This window comes from Eleutherodactylus coqui, chromosome 10 (assembly GCF_035609145.1).
Source record: "Eleutherodactylus coqui strain aEleCoq1 chromosome 10, aEleCoq1.hap1, whole genome shotgun sequence".
Taxonomy (NCBI): domain Eukaryota; kingdom Metazoa; phylum Chordata; class Amphibia; order Anura; family Eleutherodactylidae; genus Eleutherodactylus; species Eleutherodactylus coqui.
This window is the reverse complement of record NC_089846.1, coordinates 34,510,766-34,534,754: the sequence shown is the minus strand read 5'-3', so window position 1 is coordinate 34,534,754 and position 23,989 is coordinate 34,510,766. Positions and strand designations below refer to the sequence as shown.

Below are 23,989 nucleotides of genomic sequence, written 5' to 3'. Positions count from 1 at the left end.
CGGGATGCGATCTGTGCCCCTGCAGTGACCCGCAGCTCACCTCCTCCGGCATCTTCTCTCTGCCCTGCGGTGTGCCGGCTGGCGCAGAGTAGAGCCGCCACGTCAGCAGTGACGTTTGTGTGCGGGCCTCTGCGAGGCCCACACAGAAATAGGACGTGCGGCGATTTGTTTACCGCATGGATTTTCACGCAGTCAAATCACGGCTGTGTGCATAGGATTATATAAACCAATGCAATCTTATGGCAGCGTGCACAGGCGGAAATCCTGCAGGCGATCTCGCCACGGAATTTCTGCCCGTGTGCATTCACCCTAAGAGTGGTGGTGATTTTGTTTTGCAGTGCTGCCTTCTAGTGTTGAGCATAGGGCCACGTGGAGCTCGTTGTGTCTGTTGGAGCTCCCGCTCATAAAGGAAGAGATATTACATTCAGTGTGTCATGTTTAATTTAGAAATAAATTACTTGTAACTAATGCTGTCTGTGGTGTCAGTCTGAAACTGTTCAGGGACATGTAGATGTTGTAGCTAGAGGTAGCTTCATATGCCCGGCCAGCTGATAACATGTGCTAACCAGCATCTTCAGGAGATATGTATTTTATTCTTCCCCATCCGTGTCAGCGGGGATGTTTGCTGTAACCTTCTACTGCAAACTATTGTTAGTTTGTATCCATCTATTACTAATTCTTGTCTGTGAGCAGGTAGAGTATGGAGCTTTAGTAACCTCTTAAGCACCCGGTGCTTTTTTCGTATCTGTTTTTTACTCCATACTTTCCAAAAAATCATGCGAGCGCTGCATTGATTGGCTGAGTGGCGCTCGAAGAACCAATCACAGCTATCACATTGTTTAATCGAGCGCTGTATTGATTGGCTGCGGCTGAGCTAATTCATAAATCCCGAACCCCCACAATGCAATGGCTGTTATCGGTTCTTCGAGCGCCACAGCTCAGCCAATCAATACAGCACTTGGATAACCAATCACAGCCATCGCTTCGTGGAGGCGGGATTTATGAATTCCTTAACCAGGGGGTGATCCTGTGTGGGTGTCTGAGGACTGCAGGAACCGCGCCGGGGCTCTGGAGAGTAGCAGGAGGGACCTTGACAGAGCCTGCTAAGTAAGTAAAATAAGACATCCCTGAAAATAAACCCCAGTGCCTCTTCTGGGGCAAAAAAAATAATATAAGGCAGTGTCTTATTTTTGGTGAAACCCGGCACCATATGATTTACTAAAAGACTGTTAAAGATTTATAAGCTGGGTGAAATGGAAAAATGTAATTTCGCCATCTTTCAGGGAATCGGGTCTTGTTTTCACAGCCTACACATTGTGGCAGAAATTACTTTATTCTCTGGGACAGTTCCACTGCAGCAATGCCATATTTATATACAGTAGTTTTACTTTTGCTATACTAGTTTTAAAAAATTTATGTCTTTGGGGGAAAAAAAAAAATTCTGCTGCCATCTTCTGACAGCCACAACTTTTATCTTTCTGTCAAGATTGCTGTGTGAGGGCTCATTTTCTGCAGGACATCCTATAGTTTCTGTAGGTACCATCTTGGAGTTCATAACAAAATTAGGAAAGCGCCCCTGGAAGATGATTAACAAGAATATAATTTAAATAAACGTCTGAGGACTCGCCTGGTGTGGACACCTGGACCCAGTGCTGGGTAACCGGGTGCCACACCTGTAGTCCTGGTATTCGTTTTTGAAAAAAAAAAATTTTTATGATATGGGGAAAAGTGGTTTTTTAAAAACTTTTTACCATCTTTTATTTTTTCCAATAATTAATAAAACTATTTTTTTTAGAGTTCCATAGGGGACTTGAACTTATAATTGTTTGATCGCTCATACTGTATAATGTAATACCACAGCATACCTTGATAGGCATTTGTACATGGCAGCCTTGGGGGCCTTCAGAAGGTCCCTGGCTGCCATGGCAACTGAACGTCACCCCTCAACCACATCACGGGGGAGCCATTCAGGGCCCCCAAACAACAATCAGGGCATTTAGGAGGGTTATCAGTGCTGGCTGTTGCGGGTGGATGTCTGCTTTCATAGATAGTCGGCACCCCCCTTGTATGGAGCAGCATCGGCTCACAATCCCGCTCCATATAAACCCCGCATACTCAATACATAAATGTATGCCCTGTAGTGTTAAAGGGTTAAAGGAATTGTCCAGTTGTAAATTGTTGATGGCCTAACCTAAATGATAGGTCATCAATAGTAAATCGTGAGAGGTCCGCCACTAGGGACCTCAGCTAATCAGCAGTTCTGGTCACTGCACTCCTGTACAGAGCTGAACTCGGCAGGAAGTAAACAGTTCCATTCTCGCTGCAGTGGCCAGGCGTGGTACTGCAGACCAATTTATCATTGAAATGAATAAGAACTTGATCTGCCATACCAATCTAGATAACTGCCGTGAGAACGGAGCTGCCTGCTTCTAGTAGAAATCAGCACATTGCACGAGCGCAGTGTCCCAGAGAACTGCTGATCGGAGGAGATCCCATGCGGCAGACCCTCAATAATCTACTATTGATGACCTGTGCTGAGGATCGGCCATCAATAGTTTGCAACTGGACCCCTTTATAGGTTAGAAATGTGCATACTAAATTGTAGAGGGTATGTATACTTTTGCAAAAGTTGTCTTCTTTTTAAGACATTTTCAAGATTTTGTTGCTGCTCTTACTATATGTGTCTCAGTAGTTACAGCCCCTCAAACATTGTGTGGTCTGGTTGTCCTGTCTTGTTTTACCGCCTTCCATCTGCTGCACATCTGTAAGGTAGAAAGCAAAGGGGGCAAATAGAAAACTGCTTGATCAGATGGGATTCAGGTCATTTTTTAAGTTGTTACTATAGTTACACATTGGTCTACATAGGAGCTGTACACATAATCTTGCTGAAACCGTGTCCATTGTATATCCTAGGAGATTGCAGTGTGAATTTCCCTGACATCCATGCTGAATTGTGAGAACCTTCCTACTTGTAAAGCGATATTGCAGAAAGAAGAATACTGTTACTGCCATTTCCAATATATTGGGTGAGGCTGCCTTCACACCGGCGCCAAAATTGGGTGAGATTTGTGTGTTGCGAGATGCACAAATATGAACCCTATTCTTTTGAATGTGGTCATGCACATGAGCGATGCTTCCCTGCGTGGCACAGTGATGCGATGCTATGCTGGAAACACTGTGGCATGTTCTATCTTGCTGCGTGCTCTCGCATCGCAGCGCCCATTATTTTCAATAGGGGCCGGTGGCAGCATCGCACCACGTGCTAGGTGCACACGATATGAGGTCTCCCATTGAAAACAATGGGAGGAACTCCGCAATCCTCCGCTGCAGCTGTCAGGCGCGGCAGAGGATCGCTACTTCCCCGAGGTGATCGGAGGCTGTTTTGACATGAAAACTCCTTGAATCCTCGGAGAATTCACATGGTGGGGAGCGCGATAAGGGGGTCATGATTCATAGCGCCATATCGCGCTCGCCGGTGTGAAGTTAGCCTAAGGCTGGGTTCTCACAGGGCGGATTCTCGGCGGAAATCTTGCGGTTTAGCCGCAGCAAAAAAACGCGAGATTTCCGCCGGGAGAACCCGCAGCGGCTTTGAAGCGGCCCGGTCGCTCGCTCTTCCGCTGCGGCCGGCGCTTCCATAGAGGAAAGCGCGGCCGCAGCGGGAAAAAAAAAACATGCTGCGGTCGGCAAATCAGCGGCGCCTGCCGGCTTAGCCGCAGCGGATTTGCCGTCCCATGTGGATGAGATTTCTAATCCCGGGATTAGCGGCCGCATGCGGATTTGCTGCAACGAAATTCCGGACGGAATTTCCGCGGCAAATCCGCCCCCGTGTGAACCCAGCCAATAGGTGTGGTTATCCTATTAAGCTCCACACTGGACAGAAAGCAAATCGGTTGCAGATTTCCCATGAATCTTTAGTAGTATCTGCAAGTTTTCCATGCAGATTCAATTGGGGATTTTCAGCATATTTCATCCTATGCACTACATCATTCTTTACACTAGTTTTTATACATGAGGATATATTTTTTTGCCTTGGCTAAGGGCAGATATCTTAAATCAACCCAGAATAGTAAGTCTGGCTTGTCTGACCAGGACATAAGGTCCCTAATGTGTCAGCTGAGCGCTACACAATTTGTATAAAGGGAGTCCATTGATCAAGCTCCATAAAGTGATACAATGTATTCCTGTTGCAAGCAACAGCTTGTGCTCAGCTTGTCTCTGTTCAGGTGGCCGGATCAGCCTGTAATCATGTTTCACGCCATACTAGTAGAGGTGTTTAAAACTGTGCTGGGAAGAGAGGTACAAATTGTCCCAGCTGCTGCTTCTTGTAGCAAATATGCTGCAAACACTCAACGATTTCTTTTGTTTCAGGATGGGCAGGGCAAGGCAAAAGCTTGAATCGCTGCAGTCCATCACATCTCATCTACTGAGAAGTATTGACAGAGGTTTTGAGAGAATATTGTAGGCAAACAGAGAATCACAAGCCGCCTGTGTGTCTTGTCCGTTAAAAAGGCACAGTGATTACAGCAGCCTCTGCACTGCTTCATTGATTTAGTCTCTGTGTGAGGGGATGAGGGGGACAAGTGGCAAGATTAAGGGCCTGTCCACACTGCGAAAGCGCATATCAGTCACAAATACGCTGCATGTTTGCGCGACAGAAAGATTCACCAATCGCATTGAAGGATGACCAGAGAAACTTGAATTGGCGCAGTTGCAAATACGGTAGCCTTGTTCTTCATTACTCTGATGCGCAAACCAGATCTAGAGAGTTTATCAATGCCTGGTATAGCTAGACTTGAAGGAAGCCAATGGGAGATGATGAGCAGAAAGTCGCTTATTGCAGCGAATGATAAAGTTGCGTGTCCTCTGCACATGAACTCGACAATTCCCAACTGATTTTGCTTGATCTGGAATCTGCATACAATGGCTTCAAACAATTCCTTAATTTGTATTTTTAACCTTTTTCTGATGCCCTTGGCCGTCCAACCGCTGGCCACCAATGGTCTGCATGTTGGTGTATTTGACCCTGAGGAGTTTTTTCTTATAGTTGTCTAATTAACAAACGCGTTACACTTGCTGATACTACATAAAATACTTTCATTAGGTGAGTACCTACACCTTTTGAAATGTATTGTCACCAAAGTCACTACTTAGGCTGGGCCAGGGCCCTAGTTCTTCCAGACCACTTTTACTCCAGCTTGCAGTACTTGTATGACCTGTGGTTGACCACTGTGCTAGACCGGTAGCACCTTTTTTCTATGGACTATCTTGGCACGTTGCTCTTCTAGTCTGTTTCTACCTCGTGGTTGCTCTGCTCGCTTCCTTTTTCTCACCTCGCTTGAACTTGACAATCCTCGGGTCCAACTGATATTGTTTGATCTGGAATCTGCATGCAATGGCTTTAACCAATCTGCACAGTTTACCCACGGACAATATTATCATAGCCTTTTCAGCTCTGGGTTTCTGAGAACATGCCAACTATTTATGGGAAGAGCCATCGTCCAACATTTGTCCACTATGTATAGTAGTTCACACCTTGATCCCCATCTCGGCATCCTACTGGCCCATCATAACCAACATCTCTGCCTTCAGATCTCTAGCTGACCCGTTTGTATTCAGCCCATATCCTGACCTGTATTCTGTTCTCTCTGTGTTAATATATTACACATATACTCATGGATTCCCATTGCTTTTGTATTCTGCTAAAATGCTGCTCTATTTAGTGGTTTTGTGAACAGAACCTTTAGTGGGTTTTTCTAGTAAAAGGTGTTTATATATAATGAATTCTCTACTTTTTGCCTTTGATTTTGTTTGTCCCGTAGGGGAAATTACCATTCTGTGGACTGAAGGCTTTTAGTAGTTGTAAGCTATAAAATAGTGAACTAGATGTGTTCATACTTTTTATATATGGGTTGCTTAAAAGAATTTTCTTTGAGAATACATTTTTGGGGTTTTTTGTGTCAATTGTCGATGCAAAAGGTTTTGTATTATTGTTATACTGTTTCACTTTTTTTTTCGTATTTTTGCTCTTTGAAGTTCAAAGCAATAACTATAAAAGTAAATATCAGAGTGACATTTTCATGAATGTTTCCCATAGACTAAAAAAAAAGACGTTGCCTGTCCTGCATCCAACACTGAAGAATGTTTTTACATTTTTTTTTTTTACAGTTTGAAAAGTCTTTTTGGATTATTAAACTTGGAAGTTGTAGAAAAGTCGTTGAAATGTTCCTCTTGAATTTTCAGTTTTGGCTCTGGAACTTTAATGACCAGCCTAGCTCCATTTTACCCCTTGACGGCATCTGTCATATATCCGTGTCGGAAAGCACCAGGTAGTGTACAGGCTGCAAGGGTATCAGCTGTGTATTATAGCTGCCAATGGTTGAGATCTGCAACCACACCAGTCCCTTTTGTTTAAACTCTTATATGTAGCAATCAGTAGCAACTGCTGCATCTAAAGGCCCATTTACATGCAAAGATAATCTTTCAAAAGATTGACAGTTTTACCGATCTTTTTGCATAAAGTGTTAATGGCCATTGATGGCCATTAAGACTTTATCATCTTCATTTGCATGTAAATGGGCCTCCACAAGCTATTTGCAGAGCCCAGCGTGTGAATAATCACATGCACAGCAGTGCGCACAGCTGCATTGTTCTTGGCAGAATACAATGTTAACTGCCATCTCCCCACGGAGATAAAAGGCTGCGGTCTATTGACAGATAAAGCAAGCTGCTTGATCTCCAGTAGCTGAATCATGGATTTTAAGTTCACCTTAAAATCATCATTCAAACGAAAAGTACCCGATGCCCGTGTTTACATGTAATGATTATTGCTCAAATTAGGTAATTTGAATGAGTTTGTGAGCAATAATCGTTGCACGTAAATGGGCCTTAAGTGGTTAGACAGAGCTAGAGAGGTGCCCTCTGTCACTCAGTCCACCCCCCCTAATGTGAATACGGGGTACCAATGGGTTGTCATGGCAGCCTGGGGGCCTAATGAAAGCCCTCCTAACTAGAGACGCTGTTAGTGGCGGAACATAATGGAATTATTCTGACACCCGATACACTACAATGCATATTGCAGTGTGTTCTACAAATGACCACATGTCACCTAGTGGAACTTAAACCCCTTTTAAACTTTTTTTTAATTATTTTGGGACTCCAATATAGAAGGCTTATACTTAATATAGTATAAGATCGTCGGAGCACCGCCTCTTGGGACCTCTGCTGATCAGCTGTTGGAAAAGATCATGGCACTTAGATGAGCACCACAGGCCCTTCAGTTGAATGGGATTGATGGGATTGAGCTGCTTTCAGGCCACATAAAGTATAAATGTGATGTCAGTGCCATGGGAAAAGGCTGCGACACTCACTGGATTGAGCGCCACAGTCTCTTCGAACAGTTGATCAGTGGGGGTCTTGAGTGGCAGACCCAACCAATCAGATATTTATGACCTATCTTAGGGGTTTCAGCTAAAGTTTAGTTGAATAGCCCTATGAACATAGACTTCCCTGACAGTCTCTTCTCCTTTCATGTAACTTGTCCTTTGTGGGAGTAGCTTATCCCACTCTACAAGCTTGGCTAAGCGTACACATTTTCGCAATATTGTAGGGGTCGAGCCATCTTTAATGGAATCTTTACAAAGAGTGCCTTGGTCTCTATTCATACTCTACTTTTATTGGTGTCCATTGGTTTCTGTCATGGTTTCTGCCATTTTAATGGGAATTCTTTATGTCAAATCTGTCTGGACTGCTGACGGATGCTTCTGCTGCCGGTGTACACATAACCCTTGGTGTGGATTTTGATGCAGATTCACAGAAGACTTTACCCCATCAACGGAATGGGTGAAAACCGCTGTAGATCAGCTCTAAAATCCACAACAAATGGTGTAGCTCCACACCAACATCTGCTACGATAAACGTACCCAAAGGTACCTTTACACCGAGCAACTATCGTTCAGGTGGTCACTCAAAAAAGTTGCTGAAGCGTACACCAACTCTTATTGTTCATTACTTCTTTGCTGATATATCATTCTTAGAGGGGATCTCCATTCAAGTTGTTTTCCAAGACGTTCAAGTCCAAACGACTGTGACTTTACATCAGGTGACTTCTGATCAACCAGCAACTTTTGGGTGAGCGGAAATGGAACTAGTGAGGGATCAATCACTAGTCAGCCTTCTGAGCGATTGTTTGGACGTTAGTTGTCCCATTTTAAAGGTACCTTACGGTTCTATTCACATCTCTTCTGGAGGTTCCGTCCGAGGCCTCTGGCACAATCCCCTCCTGGAAAATGCCGGACAAGCATAACCGAAGGCAGATGGCCCCCATTTCTAGTCAATGGGATCTGCCTGGCACCCTTCAGTTCCATCATAAGACAGACAGATCCATTCACTGTAGGGTTTCCAATTTTCTCTTACCAAAACAGAAGAATGAAAACCTGAACGCAGGTGTGAACAGAGCCTGACAGGATTGTTTAAGGCAGACCACAACCCCTTTTAAGGCTTTATTTGTTTTGTTCTCTATTTTCCTAGCTTCAGACTTGTATTCGGCACACATGATCGTGCTTGTCGAAGTGTGTTTTCCACTTCAAGAACGTCTTTGTGATTGCCAGATTGAAGTCTACCTAAGATAGTTTGCACTTAACTCTGGGAAAACCCTTCAGGATATCCTCATTGGAGACAATCTATGAGAATGTAGAGAAACCAGTTCAGCCTAGTGCTATACCTGTAATACCAGGTGATACCACATTCATAGTGTCGCAACGTAGGGCAACCAATTTGTCTTTGAGTTTCTATAGTAGAGCCAAGTCTACTAGGAACTGGCGTTGACTTGTAGTAATACTGCAGCTTTCATGTGCGCTTTATACGAATTATACAGCCATGTAAGATTTCAGAAAGCTAAGACTGTGCTTTGTCTCGTCTTTCAGTCACATCAAACTGCATGTGTGAACTGGAATGTTGCCATGGACGGAACTCACTGCCTAGAAGATCAGAACAGCCCCCTCTGCAAGGTCCAAGGACAAGACTATCAACACGATGGCCAAGTAAGTTTAATCGCTTTCTTCAGTCCCTTTAAATCGTGCACAAACTTTTTTTTTTTGCTTAATTTTTTATATGCCTTTAAAAAATTTTAGCATTTGGTATTAAAGGGATGTGATAGGTTCTAGCTAATTGGATAATCTGGATTGTGGGATGGTCATTTAAGCACATAAAACCCAGCAAGTAAAGTAAATTAGCACAGCATGCAATCATAGAACATTTCTTACTCTGTCTTGAATTCATATTGGAGTTTTGTGCTTGAAATACAGGGGTAGACAAAAATATGGAAACACCCTAAAAATACATGCGTTAAGTTACATGGGATTATAAACCACATTTCAATAAGATATGTAAAGACCGATTTTAAGTGGAGGTAATAGGACACAGATGCTGCCGGACAGATGTGAACATCTACCTGAGCAACAAGGTCCCATTGGTCAAGGGGTTTGAGCCACTCAGCTGCTGTTACCAACTGGCTCCCAAAACCACCAAGAGCAGGGCAAGAGGTGAAGTTAACATAAATTTGGTGGGAAAGCTCTCAGCCAAGCAAGGGTCACAAGGGCATCTCAGTGCTAATGATTAAAATCCCATGCGTTTCGTATGGTGTTTCCATATTTTTGTCCATCCACTGTAAGTGTTCACTTACCAAAGATCTAGCAGTATATCCTTTTTCCTTGTTACTAATGTTCTATGTTAGGCCTATATCAACTCTATTAATCAAGTATAGTAAAGGGCTTCACGTCTTCCCCCAGTTTAGTGATATACAGCCTAAGGCCGTATTCAGTCTGCTGTTTGCAGGTTGGGCACAATTCACATCCGACAGCCCACGGACACCTGTTTGTGCGCTGTCTCATACACATGCGATATGCACACTGCACGCGCCATTCTGTCCGTGAAAACGGAAAAGAATAGGACTTGTAGTTATTTCTTTGACAAGGACCATCCGTGCACGGAAAAGAACATTTCTGTGAATAGCCTATATCTCCAAAAAAGCAGACCTTTTTTCCCCTGCTCCTGGCAACCCCTCTTAACTAGTAGAAGCCAAAGTAATACCAGGGAATTTGCAGGTAAAGAAGATTAGCAGATCTACTAGTAAATATTAGGGAGCTGCTAATAGTACAGGTACGTGATATAAAAATCCGAATATCTGCAAATTATAGATGCTCACTTTTTTTAAGTGGGTTTCAAAAAAATTTTTTTTCTCCCCTCACTTTAAAGGAAATGACCCATACATACTGTATTTTTCTGACTAGACACTATATGGACAAAAGTATTTGAACATTGCAGAAAATTAGCAAATATGCAAATACTGAGTTTGTCGAACGGTATGCTGGGAAGGGCATGGGTAAAATCAAAAGCTGCTCATTTTGTAATAACTATTCATTCATCCAATCGCACACTTGTGGGACGGACTGGAGCGACGGGTACGACACCGCCACCCATGCCCATATTCAGAACAATCTCTTCTCACAGCCTGGCACAAGGAATGGCGAGCTATTCCTGTCCAGACTTACAGAGATCTTGTGGAAAGTCTGCCTTGACGTGCTGCCTCTGTAATACAAGCAAAAGAGGGACGACACGTTACTAAATAGAATAATAAAGCACTTTTTCTGAAAAACATGCAGCATCCAAGTACTTTAGTCCATATAGTGTAGGACAAAAAAAGTCTTGCTGAAAAGTGCCTTTGAGTTATACTCCAGAGTCAGGGGGGTCTGACAGTTCCAAAGCCTCCTGACAGCTGCCTCAGTGATCAAACAGTGCACGGATCATTAGAAAAGCACTACTAAAGAGACTCCCATCCAGCAGATAACACTTAAATTCAAGCTTGGAATCAATCACTCACTATTATACATCCCTTTGTGGCTCAGGTTCCCCTTCTGAATGCACCCTCGGGCAATAAGAAACATGAAAGGCCCTCTAGCAACAGAAGGACCTTTCATGATCACAGTAGACAGGAAGGGACTTCTATAGGAGAGTGTTGTGGACATGCTCTGTGACCTGAGCGGACATCATTGTGCAGGGAGGGGGGAGAGGTGAACTGTGACCATCTCCAATTGTGAATAGTAGATCCTGTGCTATATATAAAGGTGTTACCTTTCACCGTATTCCTGCCTGTGATGATAATAAAATGACTGCTGAAAGTGATCTCTACAGAGCAGGAAGTGTCACAATATTATTGGATTTGCGGCCTTTTTTGCACGGGCCGATAAATCATTCAGAATACAGTATTCAGTGTAAATGCCTGCACAAATTGACCTACGAATGAGAATTCATTCAATTCTTGTTCGTTGTCCCGTTTCTGCATGCAGACAACTGAATGACGGATCGGCCCGCGTAAACAGGCTGTCGATCTATGAACAACTGACTGTTAACCCTTTCCAATCCAATTTGTATCCTGGTTTTCCTAGGGGGCTTACTCTTTTCCGCTGTTATACAATGGCACTATCTGCTGGCTAAAGCCAGTACTGCATGAGGTGACACATTGGATAGGCTCCGACAGCAGAGAGGCTGGCAATATACAGTTAAAGAACCCCAACAGACGTCTTTTACCATCAGAGCTGTACAGCCTTAAATCATAATGGGGATTGGAAAGGGTTAAATGTGAATGGAAGCAGGCGGGCCACGACTATCCCCGATCCCTCCACCTCCATTCACTGAGCGATGCTCGTTCCTGTATAACAGCACAGGAATGATTATTACTGGCACGACAGGTCATCCAGTGTAAAAGCACCCCTGGGGGTCATTATGAAAACTGTAGGACTTGAATTTATTTTTTAAATATACACAGGAGCCTCAAAAAAAAATAAAAAATAAAAACACCAAAAATTCAAAAGAAAAAAAAAGTTAAACACAAAAACATGATTTGTACGATTTTCTAATGAGACATTTCCTTGAACTGAGCAGCATTTACCTTTCTTTTATGTGGAATGTCATTATGAAACGGTGATTAGAAGGGAGACTTGTTATAGGAAATAGCAAGGCTTTGTTTTGGTTGGAGAAAACCCAATTTCTTCTGTTCCCACCCTAACGAAATATCTCCGCTTGTAAGTAAATAAATAAATCTGGGCATTCATTCGAGCCTTTAGGGTATAGTCACACACTGCGGGATGGGTGTGCACACTTGTCGTAAAATGTTTCGCCTCCCGTTTTGGATTTTTCAATATCTTGCGCAGTTCTAGGGCGTGCTCTGAAATTACAAGTCTATAGCATACCCCACATTGTGTGGATATTTGGAGGATTCCATCCATTAAATATGAAAATCTTGCATGCAAAAGCAATGCAGATATGGATGCCTGGTGGAGTATTTCCACAGGGATCAGCGGTGTGAAATACAGCCCCATTATGCAAATAAGGAAGATGGAGAAATACCTCTGCAGCGCCACCTATTGGGTGGCAGCATTTCTTAAAATCAATGGGACTTTTTTAACAAATCACATTGATTTGAAGGAATGTTGCCATCCAATAGGTGGCGCTGCAGAGCTATTTCTCCATCTTCCTTATTTGCATAAATTACCCATAGGAGCTTGCATGGCCCTATATGTCTCCTCACTCACCTTTTAGGTGTCCCCACACCCTTTTTGGATGCTCTTCTTGAGGAGAGATTATACCATGCCCCGACCCACTCACCCCCTAGGTGTCTCCACACATTTTTTGGACACTCTCCTTAAGGAGACACGACACCCCTCCTGACCTACAGCCCCATTGTTTCACATGAGCCTACTACATGTAGCTTTGTTCATAGCCCAGTGCCATTCATAGTGAGTTTAGATGAAACGTCCATTAATATATAAGCTTTGACACGTGCCACTGGCTTATAAACAGAGGTGGATAGATTTGTAATGCATGTTTTGCACATATGACGTTATATGACATAGAAGGGAAAATTTGCCGGTGGATACGATGCGTTTAGCGCAATTTTTGCCTTATGTTTATTTCTACCAAGAAAATCCACCGTCTTGCTCTTATTTTTAATTCTTCCAAGAACAATCGTCTGTATCTTTCTGCGGTTTAGGTTCTTCTGTCTGGGGGAAGGGAAATTATATGCACAGAATATATTGTTTTAATCAAGTAGAAGGATGCTTGTTATATCTTGACAAGCCATGAGCATGCATGGGCCCCGTCTATGGTTCCACATCTCCTTTCCCACTTAAGGCTGTATGAAAGCTCCATTACTTTAATTAGGTCTGATAGGTTGTGATAGGGAATGCTAATCTAGGTCATTGCATATGTAAATGTGCAGCTGTACTCTTGGAGCATGCCAAAGCATATCAGCCGAGGTGTCCAGTCATCACCAGGCATCAAGCCCAGCATAGCGAGGATAACTGCACTGAGCAGCCCATCCTCAGGTCAGCGGACTCTCATGCAAGCTGGAGTTTGTGCATGACGAGTATTAATCTAGGAGTACTTTAGATCTACTTAATAAGCTCTGATTATACCTGCCGTCTAGGAAGTTAGACGGCACCCGCTGAACTTTCCTAAATTTACCAAACTGATTAGCTAAAAATCATAAATACCAGTTTCTTACCATCTGTAGTCTTTGAGCTATAATGGACTCCTACATTATGATGATATGTATGAAAGGGGTTGTCCTGTGTCCCACTAAGACTAATCATTTGTTGAAACAGTTGCGTATTATCAATGTGACATCAACAGTGTAGCCAGGTAAACAAAGCCCCGGTGGGGCACCGGAGCGGCGTGGCGCTGCATTGGACAGGTAAGTATTGGATGGTTTATGCAGTTCGCCAACATCGTCTAGTTTTGGACTTAACCCTTTCCAATCCACTGTCTGACGTCTGAAGATATTATGATTTAAGGCTATACAGCTTCGATGTTGAAAGACGTCCATCGGGGTTCTTTTACTGTACGGTATAAATGGCATCAAAAATCTGGCGGCTGCCTGTTCCTCCTCCTATCCTCGAGATCCAATAGCTGTGATGTGTTACAAGAACTCTAACCAAAGCCAGGAAGGTCAGTTTACCGCTGTTGGGCATTCCTTTTACACGGGATGACCTGTCTGGCATTCCTTTTACACAGGACGACCTGTCGGGCATTCCTTTTACACGGGACGACCTGTCGGGCATTCCTTTTACACAGAGACGAGCATCACTGAGTGTATGGAGGCGGAGTGGGTCGGGGATCATTCCAAGCCCACCCACCTCCATTTACAGTAAACAGGCAGTCTTCTGTAAATGAACCACTGCCTGTTCACACGGGCCGATACGTGGTACAGTTTTATGCATGCAGAAACTGAATGACTAACAAAAAGCGATCAAATTCTCCTATGTCGTCCAGTCGGTGCATGCATTTAGACTAAAAGATAATTGTTCGGTTTCTTGCAGGATGGGGGGAGTCTGAATGATTTATCGACCTGTGTAAAAGGGCCCTTGCAGAAGAATGGTCCTTTTAGACGAGCCAATTATTGTTTGAGCGAGAATCCGACCCTGTGCCCGGTCGGTGACCCCCAGTACCTATCCACAGTCGCCTTATCTGTATCGCAGACTTGCCGGACGGCGCACATGCGCAGTACAGATAGGGCTGCATCGTCGCTAGGCGATAACACGGATCCCGCAACCTTTCCGCAATGATGATTGCGCAAGGGCCGTGTGTCAGAAGGCTTCCATTGACTTCAATGGAAGCTGGCTGCACGGAATCTGCCTAGGAATAGAGCATGCTGCAATTTTTTTCCCCCTGTGAGCAGAAAATTACAATTGATCTTCTCTCGTGGGCAGGAAAAATCGCTTTTCCATAGCCTGCTATAGCAGGTATTTGCTGCAGAATCCATGGGCGGACGCCCGCTCCGGATTCCGCAATGGAAGTCCGTCCGTGTGCAGCCGGCCTTAAGGTAAGAGAACAATAGCTCTTTAATGAGTTAAGAAAACTTTCTGCGCCCCTCGTATCACAATCGATGTCCCGTCTGTATATTCGTCCTCTTCGCGGTGCCTGCTGTGCCATTAGCGATACGTTATAGCCAAAATCATCTGCAAAGTTCACGTTTTTATCTCAGCGTGTCCGAAGTCACCGACAGAAAATCCTGTTTTGTGTAAAATGGCATTTGTTGGATTTAAGTCCCTTTGGAAGTCGTCTCCTCAGATGTTCTGCTTACACAATCCTTATCCGGAGGAAAACGCTGTCAGAACTGATTCTTTACAGTAATTTTCAGTCCTAAATAGAAAACTAAAGGAGTCCGCTGCTTGTACTGCGTGTCAGATCCCCCGCTACCATCCCCGATATCATAGACAGCCCCCTAGGGATCAGACGTCACCAGAACTGTACGGCACAGCGGGACGTCTCCTTTATTAATGTACCAGATACACGGGCGTAGTAATGGCGTCACGCTGTGCAGTGTTAACCACTTGACTGCTTCAAGTTGAGTAGCGGAGTTATCTATAGTTGCATCTCCATTTCGAAGTGCAATATATAGTTTTCGGATAGACAGTTGTCTTGTACAGTAGATCTGCTCACCAAACCTAAGCCTCCCAAAAAAAGTATTTCCCTTCTGGCTGTGTGACATTCTATAATTTTTCTCTTCTTTTTGGACATCAGATAAAAAGTAATCACCATAAAGAAAAAAACGTGAAAAATAAAATTATTTGGCATGGACAAGACACTGGTGAGAGACGTCCTCGGCCTTCCTGATGTTTAAAGGGGTTTTCCAGGTTTATGCTATTGATGACCTGTCCTCAAGTTAAGTCATCAACAGTTGATTGGCAGAGGGTCTGCCGCTTCAGAGTCCCGACGATCAGCTGATTTGAAGTGGTAGTGGCACACAGGGGAGCATCACAGCTGCTTCAGTCCATACCAGGCACGGGTACATTGTATAGCAGCTGAGCCAGGTAAAGCAGCTCAGTTCTTTGCACCTGAATGGGACTGAGCTGCTCTCAGGTCATGTGACTGTTGAAGCCGAATAAGAGGCTTTTATCAGCTGATTGTAGGGAATCCCAAGTGGCGGACCTCCTTGATCAACTATTGATGACCTATCTTGAAGATAAGTTATCAATAGGGTAGTCCCGGAAAACCCCTTTAATTATAGACCTCATACTAGTTTCAGCTTACCCCCCCTATGTATCCACTGAAGAGAAGTGATAGGGTTTGAAAGCATCTGTCATTTCAGGTGACTTTTGGAAATAAGCTGCTATGTGTGTGTCTGTGCATATGAAGAGTTTCACTGTTTCAGGTCATTATGTGGCTTGTATGTGGAATATTTCACCAGTTTTCCCCTCTGCATGCGCCATCTCTAATTCTTAAGTCATCCCTGAGCTGGAGGGTGTAGAGTAGCTGTATAGCGTCTCCCATACACTGCACACAGAGGAGGTCCTGCGCCTGTCTCTATATTTTTCACAGAAGCAGCAGCATGGAGGACATTATACAGCAGTGCTGAAAATGCTAATCTAGTATTGAGGTGAGATGCAGCAGTGTCCCTTCTCCCTCCCCTCTCCATAGACTTCTTGGGCAGCATGTAACCTTATCACTCAGTGAGCTAATCTGTTTTATCCCTCAAAACAAATTTTACCAGTGAATGGAATGATTAGTGCAGAAGGCAGGGGAAAGGAGAAGAAATGGTTTACAAGAGGAAAAAGATGCGTTTTTTTCAGTTTGATATATTACAGGGTTTCTTATATTTGCTTGTGCTTCCAATTCACTCTAAGTGACAATTACCAGGCTCACGCTAGCAGAATTTAATGATGGTCTGGTAATCTGGTTCCAAGAGCTAAAGTTACAGGATCGGGAAGAACATCATTAACGATGGGCGTCCAATCTGGATAATGAAATGAGTGGAGCGGTGGCACACATGTACGGCCTCCTTGTCATTCATGTGGGCACCTTCAGGATCCTCGATCTCTGGATTCGTGAGGGTCCCAATGGTCAGACCCAATCATCATCAAGTTATTCCCTTTCTTGGGGATAGGATGTCCGTTTAGATCTTGAAACAACCTCTTAAGGAATAAAGCATAGGAATGTAACAATATTAAATCATTCTGCACTTGGACAAAATATCAGATTTTTCTTGCGGTGGTATCGGTGGCTTCTTTGCATGGTGAAGAGGCTGCCAACGTTGCCCAACCTGTAGGGTAGCATGCCATTGATTTGGAATAATGTGGAAGTAAACGATGAATATATTCTGTTTGAGTGACAGCAAGCAGAGGTATTGAAGAACTGATGCACAAACTGCATTGGGAAATGTACAGTGTTGTGTAACGGGAAAATGCTGTGAAGTAAGAAGGCTTTCAGAAATGGAAGCCGTAATAGTTCTTTTTTTGTCAAATGGCAAAGTGAATGAACAAAAAAAAAAAGTAAATCAAATGAGTATTTGGTGCGACTGTCCTTTGCCTTCAAAACAGCATCAGTTCTTCTAAGTACACTTGCACACAGCTTTTGAAGGGACGCGGCAGGGTGGTTGTGCCAAACGTCTTGGAGAACTAAAGGCCCTTTTACACGCAACGATTATCACACAAAATTCGTTCAAACGACTGAAAGGCGGTGATAATCGTTACGTGTGAACGCGGGCAGTCGTGCGCTATTCGTTCACTTGTCGTTGGCCAAGGTTTTTAGGCTGGCGTAAAAACCATCGTTGGCCACTGGAAATTCGTTCAGTTTGAATGCAGTTTCTTCAGTATTTCCAGCGGCGAAGCAATGGCTTTGTTTCACTTTGCATATTCAATGAGCGCAGCAGGGAGAACAATGGGCTGGCCCAGCACAATCACATGAACACAGCTGAGCAAACAACTCCTGGAGGAAAACACAGATGATTCAAGCAATCAATGTTTAATTCAAACATGTCAGTCGTGTGCTTGTTTAAGCGATTATCTTTGCGTGTAAAAGAGCCTTTGGACTGGGTTCACACGGCGTGGATTTGCCGCAGAGTTTCCGTGCGGAAATTCGCTGCGGCAGATCCGCCTGCGGCCGCTAATCCCGGGTTTAGCCAGCCATGTGGATGAGATTTGTCAAAACTCTCGTCCACACGGGGCTGCAAAGCCGGCAGAAACCGGGGCTGCGGTGCGGATTTCTGGGACGCAACATGCCCATTCTTCTCTCTATGGGAGAGCCGGCCGCAACAGAAAAGCATGCATCGAAGCTGCTCCAAAACCTGCGGCTAAGTACCGCAAGTTTTGAAGCAGCGCTTTCCCAGTGGAAATCTTGCGTTTTTTTGCTGCGGCAAAACCGCGAGATTTCCACCGAGAATACGACCCGTGAGAACCCAGCCTGACTACAGATCTTCTGTGCATGTCTCTTCATGTAATTCCAGACAGACTGGATGATGATGATGAGATCTCTGTTGGGCCATATCATCACTTCCAGGACTCCTTGTTCTTCTTTACGCTGAAGATAGTATTTAATGACATTGGCTGGATGATGGGGGTTGTTGTCCTGCTGCAGAATAAATTTAAAGCCAATCGGATGCCTTCTATTTTTGAAAAAAAAAATAAAAAAAAATTCTTACTCCACAGTACTTTTTTCCACACCTGCCTAAAACTTTTACACAGTTCTGTACAACTTTTTTTCAGTCCACCTTTATTTCCTGAAATTGGCGTTTGCCTCCATGGAAGGTAACGGTTCCCCTCTGATCCCCTCAGATAGCTGCATCCTGTAACTATTCTCCTCCTTCTCTTTGAATTATAATCGCAATGAAGGTTTTCCTTTTTCATTTCTTCTTGCTTCCCAGAATGCTAAGAATGGAGTAAGAGGAAGTGTTAAAATGTTTTAGTAGCTGCGGAGAGCAGAGTGTAGAGTCTGGTTATTAGTGGTGTGGGGTTGGTAGTGCCAAGTGGGCAAGTATCAAGTAGTGTGAAGTCTTTCTCGGCAGTGAGTGAGTTGTATCCCCTCTGCGCCTGCCCTGGTTGGTCACTTGCAACAGGCTTGTGAAGAGGAGGAAAGCCTGGAGATATGTGACTACATTCATTAGCGGACTGTGACAGATCTGTGTGACATTGTGACATTTTATTCTTGGCTGGAGCTGCTAATTATCCATATTTATAATTGCGTGTGCCACTTTCAAAGATTGCTCTAGACTTTAATAGCCGTTTAACCCTTTCATTTTCCTTAAGGGACTTGAAATGCAATGCACACTCCTATGGTGAAATGGAACTCAGAGAATCATTATTTTCCATCTTTAGCTAAAAAGACGTTCAACCCTTTGTTACGGCACACGCGAAGCGTTCTTTTGTCACGGTTGTATGTTTGCATGTCTAGTTAGAAAATGTTTTTGTATAGGATTGGGGGGGGGGGGTTAATAACAATTCTTATGGTATTGTCTTTACTGCTCAAAAAATTAAGATAATGGCCAAGTCCTGGTATCTGTTCCATGCTCTTGAGACTGTTGGGAGACATGGCCAACCTTCTGGTGACGGCACATACGGATGTGCCATCCCGGAGGAGCAGGACTGCGTAGGGAACCCGATTGGGTTGCATGTACCACCTCATGTTACCAGTATTGACAAGGGCATTAGCAAAACGTAAAACTAGAGAACAACTGATCATGATGGCTAACGCCCCTCTCACACAGCCATTTTTAGCGCCACGCTAAACGCTGTCAGAGGCTCCCATTGTTTTCGAAAGCGCAGCGATTTTCGAGCGGGGTCTGGTCTATTTTTTGCATTTAGCGCACCTCATCAATGCAGCCGAAAACTAAAGTAAAATTGCAGCGCTGCTGTGTGAGAGCGGCCTAAGGAGAAAGTAATTGTCTGTGGCCACCGCCTGCAAAACCATTTCCTATTTGGGGGTGTCTTGCTGTTGCCTTCCCAGTACTCCTCTTGTCACTTTAATTTGCACCAAAGCAGGTGAAATTGATTCACAATCAAAATACTAACGACCACCCGTCCGTCAGTGACTGTGTGAGTTACATGTGATGATGTCACCCTCATGTGATCAGTCACCGGGGCTCTGAGCTCCGCCCCTTATCACATCACTGTGATGTCATTACAGTTCCTAAAACAGCAGCTGTGTCCTTACAACTCCGATCCCTTTCACTGCCTTATATTAGTAAGTGGCGCATTGCGCCATCAGAAGCACTGGTACTATAACTTCCTAATAAATACTAGTCCCTTCCCAAGGGTGTGCTCACATGTGTAGGTTTGTTCAGGTGTCTTGATATAGTTTTTGAAGCAAAAAAACAAGTGAGGATCATAATTATAGAGGGAGAGAATAAAGGATGGATACAACTTCTCCTTTTTTTTTGGCTTTGGCTTCAAACACTGCATCTGAAAACCTGCACTTGTGAACGCACTCTAAGGGCTTATTCACACGTCCGTATATCAGCCGGATTTTCACACCCGACCGATATACGGTGTCCCTTTCTGCAGGGAGAGGAGGCGGGCCGAGCCGAGAGCAGTGCACTGAGCTCCTGCCCCCTCTCTGCCCCTTGCCACTATTTGCAGTAGGAGGGGGTGGGACGAGGCAGAACTTAGCTCCGCCCCCTTCCCGGTCCTCCCATTGCAAAAACAGTAGCGAGGGGCAGAGAGGGGGCGGGAGCTCAGTGCACTGCTCCCGGCCCAGTCCGCCGCCTCCTTCTGCAGAAAGGGACACCGTATATCGGGCGGGCGTGAAAACCCGGCCGATATACGGACATGTGAATAAGCCCGAAGGCTGTGTTCCTACACAGCAGAAAAAATGCTTGTGGCTTAAAGGGGTATTTCACTGCAAAAGTGCCAAAAATGCAGTACCTAATAAGGTGCAGAGCAGGCACAATCGCCATAAGGCCGGCACAATTGCCGTAGGGTAGGCACGATGGCCGTAGACCCTAACAAAAAGCAGCAAGTCAGGCTATAAACTGGAGGAGCCAAATTGTTCACCGCAGACTTATATGCAGCCACCCACTCAACCCAGCCCAGATTGGGGAGGAGCGACTGCATGCAACCAAATCTGCAATGTGAACAATACCATAGAAGCCATCCAATAGATGGGTGCGTCCCCCAATACAGGATTACAACTCACACTGACATGGTAGTGGGTTGCCCTGTATCTCAACAGTGGGCGACACTGGCTGACATCTTGGGCTCCCCCGGAAGTCTATAGCAAACTGCATAAAGGAAATATTGATACACACTAATAAAACGCAGGTGTTAGTTCAGCATTTTGGCCAAGGCGCATAAGCTGATGGGCTATTTTTTTTTTTTGGCTTAAAGGGGTACATTTATCTCTGCTTTTCATAGCTGAGATGGGAATCACTACTATAGTTACCGACCAATCCGGAAACATATGAGCGCTTCAGCCCCGCGCTGTTTCTGTAAATCTCACGGAAGTGTAATCCCAGTTGAGGAAACTGAGTAGCACAGCACACAACACTGTTGCCATAACTCGGAGGTGGCGCTGTAGAGGTATTGTTCCATCTTGTCATTTGCATATTTCCCAGAGGAGCATGGATGGCTTTAGAAGTCTCCTCACACACCTTCTAGTTGCTCTCCTTAAGGAGAGACAATACCCTTACTAATAGCCTAAGGTAGTGCTGCCATCTAGGAAACAAAACTAGTCACTTACCATGGATGATGCTAACATTACCGACGGTGAATACTAGCCAAATGCAGAACAGATGACTAAAACTTATAATAAACCGCACAACCCACTGCTGTTAAATCCACAAGGTAATAGAATAAATAGTCTTTTATCAATTTTTTTACAAAGTAATCTTTACAACAGTGGAGTGACATGTAGGAATATATTGTATAGATAGGAGATTTCATGGAAATGGAAGAATTCTGCGAACAGACGATCAACAAATCTACAGGTGTCCTTTGGTTTCTGGAACCAACGTTGGGCCTCCATGGATCAGATATTTTCCCCCAGCATATCTCGTAGATTGAGGTCTGGGTAATTTGGAAGCCAAGTCATCGCCTTGCCCGTTTGTCATGTTACTCAAACCATTCCTGAACGATTTTTGCAGTCTGACAGGGTGCATTATCCTGCTGAAAGAGGACACTACCAGTGGGGAATAGCACTGCCAATGGGATGATCTTGGTCTGCGACATTCAATGCCAGGACCCAAGGGTTCCCAGTAGAACATTGCCCAGAGCATTATATTGCGCCCGCTAGCATGCCATCTCATCCGTAGGTAAGGATGATTCCCCTTTTTCCATTGCTCCCTGGTCTAGTTCTGATGCTGATGGGCCCATTGCAAATGCCGTGGACCGCGGTCAGCATGAGCACTTTGACCGGTCTGTGGCTACGTAGTAAGTTGTGATGCTCTGTGGGTTCGGACAACTTTTCATCTTAGTTGGCATTAGTTTTTTCAGCAGTTTGTGCTGGGATAGGACCAGATGGGCTAGTCTTCATCCATCACAGGCATCAGTGTGCCTTGGGGACCTATAACCTTCTGGCTGCTTAACCAATTGTCCCCCCTTGGACCTCCTTTGGTACATAATCAATGTTATTCACTTTGCCTGTCCGTGGTCAGTAATATGGCTGATCAGTGTATGCTGTATACATTGACCGTTATTTCTGTATAATGCGCCTGTTCATATAGTGCTTCTTATTCATCTAGAGACATACAACCTCCTATCCTTACCGATGCAACCTGGCAGACTTCAAGATAGACAAGAAGATCGGACGGGGGCAATTCAGTGAAGTGTACAGAGCCAGCTGTCACCTGGACAGGAAACCCGTGGCCCTGAAAAAGGTCCAGGTAAGTTTTACACTACGTGTAAAGGTATATTTTTATCGGAACGTTGATATACCCTTAATATTGATATTTGATACATGGTGTATACGCCGTAAATTTGCATGCCGGGAATGGGCAGCGTATTACTGTACAAGCCAAGTATACTGCAGTTTAATTAAGGCCTCTTTCACACAGGCAACAGCGATATCGCCGCGAGAAAATCTCAGTGACATCGCTGCTGTGTTCTGTGCGGTATCACTGCGTTTTCTTGCAGCGATAACGCAATTTTGTGGCGCTCTTTTGCTGGGATTTTTTTGGGGGGGGGGGGGGGGGGCTTGAAATATAAGCCCTACCCCGAAAATAAGCTACATTAAAGAAAACAAAACAGGCGATGTCCGCTCAGACGCATTTCTCCTCCCAAAGCTCTGACACATTTGTATTGAATGCAATGGCTGTGATTGGTTCATCAAACGCTTTTTTTTAATGCAGCTAGGGCTTATTTTAGAGGAAGCAGGAGGACTTCTTATTGTAAAAGTTGCACCGCACGAAAACCAAGTTATGTCAGAATTTTCTTAAGACATTAACCCTTTCCAATCCACTGTCTGACGTTTAAAGGCTTTCTGATTGAAGGCTGTGTACAGGCAGGGTATTCTTACTGTTTATTACTGGCCGCTCTGTTGTCGGGGGGCCTCTCCAGCATGTCCCATCCCCCAGTACTGGCTCTAGCCAGCAGATGGTGTTATTGTATAATGGCAGAAAGAGAAAACCCCCTAGGAAACTCTGAATCCAAAATTGGACTGGAAAGGGTTAAGGCAGTGAGGCAAATGAATGAATGAAAGAGTTCTTTGCACTTGGTAATCGTGTAAGGGACTGCAGGCAGCGGGTTCAGGGCTTTACTGGTTTTCCGGGTCGATGCCAGCCTGACAGACACAGGGTGGAGGAGACTCTCACACATACTTTTAGACCTATATGCTAAGTCTGACACGGCCTCCCCTGCTGCACTGTCTTACAATGGCCTGCAGTTCTCCCATACCCCGAGAACAGATGACAGGCGTGGCGGAGGAGTAGGTGCTCTTCTCTCCCCGAAATGCACCTACCAGGTCATCCCCCCTGTACCCTCACTCACTTTTCCATCCTTTGAAGTACATATGCTACGGCTTTTCCGCCCGCAGTCCATGCGAGTAGCAGTTATCTACCGCCCCCCAGGTGCTGCTCGCCTGTTTTTGGACCACTTTGCCGCCTGGCTCCCCCACTTCCTATCCTGTGAAATTCCAACCCTCATCTTAGGTGATTTTAACATCCCCACTAATGACCCCAACTCCCCATCTGCCTCTAAGCTTCTTTCGCTCACCTCCTCCCTTGGTCTCT

General features: G+C 44.6%; 1 protein-coding gene across 5 annotated transcripts in view; it reads left to right on the top strand.

Moving 5' to 3' along the window:
• Window positions 1-23,989, top strand: part of NEK6 (NIMA related kinase 6) — a 171,557-nt gene that overhangs the window by 79,213 nt on the left and 68,355 nt on the right. For 4 of the 5 annotated variants that reach the window (XM_066580797.1, XM_066580800.1, XM_066580795.1 and 1 more), the window contains 2 exons: window positions 8,922-9,038; window positions 22,505-22,645. In XM_066580797.1, coding sequence (XP_066436894.1) covers window positions 8,958-9,038; window positions 22,505-22,645 — 222 coding nt within the window. In that variant the 5' untranslated portion in view covers window positions 8,922-8,957. Of the gene's footprint in view, window positions 1-8,809; window positions 8,830-8,921; window positions 9,039-22,504; window positions 22,646-23,989 lie in introns of those variants that run through there. The other variant, XM_066580799.1, reaches the window with a different exon arrangement.